The sequence below is a fragment of the Petaurus breviceps genome, unplaced genomic scaffold (assembly GCF_028583685.1).
Source record: "Petaurus breviceps papuanus isolate PSGF00001 unplaced genomic scaffold, PetGlider_PUasm1.0 90792, whole genome shotgun sequence".
Classification (NCBI taxonomy): domain Eukaryota; kingdom Metazoa; phylum Chordata; class Mammalia; order Diprotodontia; family Petauridae; genus Petaurus; species Petaurus breviceps.
Genome location: NW_027187347.1, coordinates 20,050,291 through 20,058,512, shown reverse-complemented (window position 1 = coordinate 20,058,512; position 8,222 = coordinate 20,050,291). Strand labels below are relative to the sequence as shown.

The following is an 8,222-nucleotide window of genomic DNA, read 5'->3' as shown; positions in this document are numbered from 1 at the left end:
ATATATATATATATATATATATATATATATATATATATATATATATACACATTCAAATGTGTATTCATATGCCCGTATACCCTGCAATATAGACATATATATATATTTCTATTCCCTTCAGTTATTTTCATACTGAGAAAAGTTTCATCAGTTACAATTATTGTTTTTCCATGTAGGAATGTTAATAGCTCAACTTTGATAAATTCCTTATGATTTATTTTCCCTGTTTACCTTCTAATACTTCTCTTGCTTCTTGTATCTGAATGTCAAATTTTCTATTCAACTTTGGTTTTTTCATCAAGAATGCTTGAAAGTCCTCTATTCCACTGAATGACCATATTTTCCCCTGAAACATGATACTCAGTTTTGCTGGGTAGGTGATTCTTGGTTTTAATCCCAGCTCCTCTGCCCTCCGGAATATCCTATTCCAAGCTCTTCGATCCCTCAGTGTAGAAGCTGCCAGATCCTGTGTTATCCTGATTTTGTTTCCACAATATTCAAATTGTTTCTTCCTGGCTGCTTGTAATATTCTCTCCTTGATCTGGGAATTCTGGAAACTGGCTATAATATTCCTAGGAGTTTTCTTTTTGGGATCTTTTTTCAGGAGGTGATTGGTGGATTCTTTCTACCTCTATTTTGCCTTATAGTTCTAAAACATCAGGGCAATTTTCCTTGAGAATTTCTTGGAGGATGATTTCTAGGTTCTTACTTTGATCATGGCTTTCAGGTAGTCCAATAATTTTTAAATTATCTCTCCTGGATCTATTTTCCAGATCAGTGGTTTTTCCCATGAGATATTTCACATTGCCTTCTATCCTTTCATTTGTTTGGATTTGTTTAACATCATTGATTTCTCATAAAGTCACTAGCTTCCCTTTGCTCCATTCTAAATCTGAGGAAATGATTCTCCTCATTGAGCTTTTGAGCTTCTTTTTCCTTCTGGCAAATTTGGCATTTTAAGGCATTCTCCTCATTGCCTTTTTGAGCCTCTTTTGCCAATTGAGTTAGTCTGTTTTTTAAGGTATGATTCTCCTCAGTCAGGCTGTTGACTCTCATTTCATAATTTTCTTGCATTGTTCTCATTTCTCTTCCCAATTTTTCCTCCACTTCTCTTATCTGCTTCTTAAGGTCCTCTATGGCCTGTAACCAGCTCGTATTTTCCATTGAAGCTTTTGGTGCAGGAGTTCTGACTTCACTGTTTTCCTCCTGTTCCATACTTTGTTCCTTTTTGTCCCCAAAATAGGAATCTAATGTTGGAATCTTCTGTCTGCTTTGTTTCCTTTGCCTGGTCATGTCGCCCCTCAGTCACTTGACCCCTGGGCTTTTTGCCACAGTAGGACTCTGCCAACATACAGGGGAGCTTTCATCCCAAACACTGGGGTTTTCTCAGCTGCCGGAGGTATTAGATGGGTGCCTCTGAGGCCTCCACACGCTCTGGCAAGCTAGTCACATACCCCAGGACCTCCACCCTAGACTGCAATCCAGATCCAAGCAGGTTAAAGGAAGAGCAATTACTTCTCAGACTGGTGCTTGGTCCGTGTACACTCTGCAGGCCAGGAGCTGAAGCTGCCATGTGGCGCTGTCTGGCTGTGCTGGTGTCTCAGGGGCTTCTTGTCCTGGGGGCAAAAGCCGAGGCTCTCCCAACTACTGGTCCTAAAGTCCAGACTGCACTGACCTCTCACTATGTCCTTCACATCTGTGTGTTGATAAATCTGGAAACGGCCACAGCTGCTGGTGATCTGGAGTCCCTCTGGCTGGTGGCTGGTTATACCCACGCTGGGGCTAAAACCTCTGGATCACACGGGCCTGGGCTTGGCTCCTAGAGTGCTGTGCTGGCTGATTCCCTGCCAGGCTGTCCTCAGCAGGAGGTTAGCTTCTCTGTGTCATTTTGTGGGTTCTGCCGCTCCAAAGTTTGTTCAGAGTCCCCTTTTTACATGGATTAGGGAAGGTGGAAGCTGGAGCCACTTGGAGATCCTGCTTCTACTCTGCCATCTTGACTCTGCTCCCTTCTTATTAATTTTAACGCCATAGTTACTCTTGCATCTGTTCCTCCTTCTTTCAACTGCCACCACCTTAATTAAGTCCTTCATTGCCACTTGCCAGGCATACTGAAGGCCTTCCTTCCTTCATTCTTTTTTCTCTTTCCATTCCTTCCTTTGCACTGCTACCATATATCTAAATTTGGAAGGGAAAGGGAAATCATCATATTGAGGGCACATTAGATTCAGTACTTTTGTGGGCTAGTTTAAGAACTTAACAACTGTTAAGGAATTTCAGTGTTGCAAGGGACCTTTGAAATCCTTTAGTCCAATTTTACCTAAATAAGAATCCCCCATATGGCCTATTTACAAGTTGTTGAGCATTTGCTTGCAGATAATAGCTCCTCCAAGCAACTTATTGATAACATTATTTCTATGAGAAAATGTGGGCTATTACTGACTTGCCTATTACTATCTGTAAGATTGTACAGTTAGATTTAAAGGAAAAATTGAGATTTAGGTTGATATTAGTTACATTTTTGGATGGCAAGGAAAGCAGGTACACTCAGAAGCAGAATACTAGCCTGGGAGGGGCCCCGGTGTAGTCTAGTCTGATGTAATTGTGCAAGTTTTAGAGATATTGGTAAAGAAATTTTTTGGGGGGTGGGTGGGTGAGGAGTTGAACCTGTGATTTCATGAGTGTAGGGAACTCTCAGTGTAGAAATTCCCTCAAGTCCAAGTCCATAATTTGTTTGTAACCTATAGTCCTAGAGGATTGCCTAGAGTAATGAAAGTCCAAGAAAATTAAGTAGCTTGTTTATGGTTGCAAAGCAAATGTGTTTCAGAGGCAGAGATTGAATTTGTCTTTTGGACCCCAAGACTCTAAATAAGATACCCTGGAACAGTCATATCAATAAGTATTTATTAAGCACCTACTTTGTGTTGGGCCAGAGTTTGGTTCCGGCCTCAGACACTTAACATCCACACAAAAAAACTAGACATGTAACCTTGGGCAAGTTACTTAACCCCAATTGCCCTCCAAAAGGCAAAAAAAAAATTATATATATATATATATATATATATATATATATATCCATAGATAGATAGATAGATAAATAGATAAGGCCATAGAGATTTGGCAATTAAGAAATCTTTGGTAATTTTAGAGAGAGCAATTTCAGTTAACTACAAAGAGTTAAAAAGAGAGTGAGAGGAAACAAGATGAAGGCATCAATTGTAGACAGCCTTCCCAAAGAATTTGTCACAAAAGGGAGGAGAGATGTAGTACAATAGCTAGCAGGGACAGTGGGTCACGTGAGGGTTTCTTGAGGTTAGGAGGGCATGGGCATGTTTATCGGTGGTAGGTAAAGAACCAGAAAGCAGGGGGAGGGACTGAAGATATCTACCTGTCTTCTGAGTCCTTAGTCTCTTGGTTTGGTTCTTGATACATGTCATGCCTTCTATTCACTGGTGTTCCAGAAGTCTCTGTCTTGGGCACTAGTTTAGATGTTTAGTAGATTGTCAGTCTCCTCTTCAACATCATTGTTGCCCTCTTTGCAAATAAGAATTAAAAGAACACAGACATCAGATGCATGAGTATTATACCTCTATGCCAGCTATACCTAGATTCTTGAATGAAAGAATAAATGAAGCATTTATTAAGCACTACTGTGTGTGACATACTGTGTTGAGTGCTGGCAATACAAAGAGAAAAGCAAAGTGGCTCCTTCTCAAGGAGTTCCCATTCTAATGGAGAAGACAATGCATATGGAAGGTTTAAGTTACAAATCATATAGAAAGATCCCATGGTCCTTAGGGAGCAAATAACAATACAGATGGCTCTGCCTCTGCTTTAATATCATTTCTACTCCTAAAATCCTATCAGTTGCTGATGCTGAACCATCTGTAATGGGACTTTAGGGACTTTAGTGGCAGAACTTTCTTTCCTGGGTCTTCAGTAGCTGTGGCTGTAGCATCTGCTGCATTTTCCCAGGATGATGGCTATGAGAGCTGGGCTGGAAGCAGGACTGGTGGTCTGGGGGTGCTGCCATTCCCAAGGGTCTTGTGCCTATTTGTCTGTCATATCTGTTGTTTCCAGAGACCTATTTTTCTTGCTTTTTGATCTTTTTCTGAAACTTATGTGCCTAGGTAGAAATAAGAAAGATGCGGATTTATTATTTCCCATTCATTATTATCCACACTATTCATTAGCATGAAAAATAAATGCTTTGTTGATAAAGAGAATTCCTTTGACTTTCAGGATCTATGATTGATGTGGGTACTCTTTGTAGCAGTGCAGTTAAAAACTGTGCCATGTTTTAGTGGGTAAATAGTGTTCATTAGTAATAGCCACAAAAAAAAAATCACCTGGTGGCTTCACCTTCTAGTGAGAAAATTTCCTACTATTTATAAATGCTAAATATATTTGGAATATTTTTTAAAAGTTGTATATGCCAGAATATACTATATAAGATTTTTTTTCTGATTTTAACAATTAAAAAGTATTATAAACAGTATGTATGTTATCATGAGTAAGTGTATTATTGACCCTTCAGGAAAGTTTCTTTATCCTTCTTTATTTCCTTAGTGTCCGCAAGGCGGTAGATGAAGAAGAGGAAGCAGCCGAGGAACGTCGCACTTTTCGAACTATCTGGATAGCTGGGAGAAAGGGTTTAACCGAAAGAGAAGCAGCAGTACTTATTGTGAAGGAAGCCAAAATGATTTTGCAGCAGGAGTTAGTTGAAATGGGAGTGCAGTGGAATCCAGACTCTTTTTTAAATTCTGAAACCTGTTCAAGTAGCAGTGAATCAGAAATGGAGGACCTAAAATCTAGGCAGCATACCAAAAAATTATTTAAAAGACCCAAAGTACCAAAGAGAGAAACCAGAATTCCTTTTGGTGAGTCTCTTCCTAAGAATACACCCAATACTGTGCAAAATTCTCATAGGGACAAAATTCCTGCTGACACTTCAAATTACATTCTCCAAGATGAAAATCAGAAACATCAGCTACATGTTGAAATGAAAAGTGATGAGTTTGTTTCTAGAGCAAGAAAATTTCCATTTTTGGATACAAGTAAAGATAAGATTGTCACTACTATGAATAAAAGAAAGTCAGATGTTGAGAAAATCCCTAAAATGTTCTCTAATGAAAAAAGAAAAAGATCAACTTTATATTTCAGTCCTGAAAAAATATCCAAAATGTCTCAGTTTGGGAATCAAAGCAGGCATGTGAACCAGTCTGAAGTTAGATGCAATGTCAAAGACCCTAGGACACACAGAATTGGTGCACCAAATATTACTACATTCAGCTTCGGTACCGTTAAAGATTTACTCAATTCAGATGAAAAGACTACAGAATTTGAAAATCCAGGATCTTCTGCTCAAAATGACTCTTTAGGCACCAGTGTCAAACACAGAACACCACGCTTTTCACGAACAGAAGAAAGTTGTTCAAGGGACAAGATAGCCAAAGACTCTATTTCAGAACATTTCATACTAGAGTCTCAAACAGAAGATAGTTCTGGCCAAGCCCCTGAAGTTGCTGGGAATAATGTAGTGGGGGAAGCCAAACCAAACACAGAAATAATAACCAACATTTTGATGGACAATAATAATCATATGAAAAATCAGAGAGTTTATGGGAACCACACCAAAGCCAATCCAATTATAAATTGCCCTGAAAATAGACCAGTTGTGTATACAAAAGTCCGTGTCAAAGAGGAAGTATTGTTAGGCAGAGAACAACATAGGGAAACAGGCTCCAATTATACAAACACAGATAAAAATGTTGCTGCTAGCAAATGGAAAGGTGGAGAGTCTAATGCTGATGAAAATAACCCAAGCCATTTTCATCTACCAGAAGACAGCATAAGCCTATCCAAGGTGTCAAATAGATTATCATTACAAATTGGAGCTATGGATAAAGGAGACCTGGGTGAAAATGATACAAAGGCCTCTGGAGTGAAAAAACAAGCAGGTGCTTATGTTGCAAGTGAAACTAAAAATAGTCAGTCTTCTGATTTAGGCTTAGGCCTCAGGGACTTTGATGATAGTTTCCGCCTGGATACTCAGACAGAGAAAATAATACAACAGATGTCAGCTGAAACTGCAGAACAAGAAGGAGCAAAGGACAAAAACCTAGCAACAGTGTTGACCCAGAAGAACTCAAGAAGACAAAGATCTGTTAGCACTTCACAAAATGAAAACATTATTTATGCCAATGGAGGATCAGCTGTAGGAATGAGAAAAATGGATCACTCAAGTCTCAAGATTGTAGATCCTAAGAAGAAAACCGCTGAGTCACATGATGTTGAAGTCCTGCCTATAGAAAGTCCTGTTTTACGATCTCCGGTGAAACTGAAAGGAAATTTTTTTTCTTTTAAAGGGAATGAAAATTCTGTCACTGACTCCCAACTAAATAGTTTTCTTCAAGGTTACCAAACACAAGATTCATTGGAATCAGCCATCCCCCCTGGTTTTCAAAAGAGAGCCTCATCTGGCAGAGACTCGGCAGATTGCCAACTCGTTTTTGAAACAAGTTTGAACATGAGTGATAGTTTACTCTTTGATAGTTTTAATGAAGATTTGGAAAAAGATGAAGTAAAGGAGCAACAACCAGATCCAGAAAAGAGTATGCCTCCTTCGGAAATCACTTCCAACCATTCCGGTGACATTTTGTGTCAGCAGCCACATGGATCAATGGGTAAAGCAGTGTTGAATCCGTTACCAGCTGACGTGAATCAGAACGTGCAGCAACAGTTTGCCTGCCTCAGTGATGACTCAATTATGTTCTCAGAAATAGACTCTCTTCAGATGGTGGAAGCTTTGGATGGTGCAGATTTATCGCTCATTCTAGAGCAGCATGGCCCTGCAGTAACTCTTATTAGTAGGTCAGGAGTTATAAATGATCATTACTCTAGGTCAGCAGTAGATAAAATAGGTCAGGATGTAAATGTCCAAATAACTAAATCTACCGGAGAAAATAACCACAATCCAATAATGTGGTCAGGGGCATCATTCGATTTAAGCCCAGGACTACAAAATATTTTAGATAGTTTGGAAAGGGATAAACCAAATTTAACAAGTACAGAGTTATCTACTTCGAAGGAAAAACACATAGACTTAAATGACCGACAAGAAATAACTTCCACTTACCTAGCACAAGGAATGTCACTTTCTCCTAATAGCAAATTAAAAAACAACTTTGAAGTGTTGGAAAACAATGCTAGGATTCCAACTTTTCATGGTAAAACTTCATCCCCTTTGCTTTATAAGGAAAGCAACATTATTTCTGATCATCATCTAGAGTGTCATGAATTTTTTCCTCCTTCACCCACTTCTATACCGTCTACCGAGCATGGCCCATCACAAGTTCTTGGAACATCTGAAAAACTTGGGAAAACCAAAATGGCTTTACATAGAGATGAAAGTTACCCACTCAGTTCAATAGCAGATATTGAAGACCAAAATCTTAAACCACAAAATGGAAATAATCATATGAAAAACCACAGTCCCTCTAAAGACACAGACTTTTCACTCAAATTTTCACAGGATATGTCACAATTAACTCTAGTCCCATGTAGTACTGAGATTTTAACCATCATTGATGTAGCAAGTGACCAGACTCTTTTTCAGACCTTTATCAAAGAATGGCAATGCAAAAAGAGATTTTCCATTTCACTAGCTTGTGAAAAGGCCACTCGCTCTATAAGTCTCAAATCAACAAGTATAGGCAGTAGATTTAAGCAAGGTAAGTTTTTGTTCCTTTTTCCTTAAAAACTTCTTTTTTGGTATATTGGTTGTGGATTGTAGTAGAATATTGCCATTTCAGTACCAGTTATTGAGTAGGTTCTTTAGGCTTACATTTATGCCCTTATTACTATTAGTAATATGTAGCTGTTCTCTTTCTGCTACATGGGATTAAACACTCCAGTATTCTGAATATAAATTATTTAAAAAATTGTCAAGGTGTAAAATTGTTTTGAATTGGACACCATACAGTAAAAAATGAGTAGTTTTCTCATCTTTTTGAATGAAGCTCCAGTATTATAGCAATTGTAATATATATCCATTGATTAAGAAAATACATAATGCTGAAATATTATTGTGGATGCAATAATGCTTTTAAATGAATTTGTCTTTTGTTAATCATAGTATGCCCACATATATTTTGGGGAAAAAAGGACATGTATATATGTGTGTGTGTGTGTGTGTGTGTGTGTGTGTGTGTGTGTGTGTGTGT

General features: G+C 38.5%; 1 protein-coding gene across 1 annotated transcript in view; it reads left to right on the top strand.

Moving 5' to 3' along the window:
* The window catches only part of POLQ (DNA polymerase theta), a 131,187-nt gene that overhangs the window by 60,836 nt on the left and 62,129 nt on the right, over window positions 1-8,222 (top strand). The window contains exon 16 of the mRNA XM_069070003.1: window positions 4,567-7,730. Within this exon, the coding sequence (XP_068926104.1) occupies window positions 4,567-7,730 (3,164 nt within the window). The remainder of the gene's footprint in view (window positions 1-4,566; window positions 7,731-8,222) is intronic.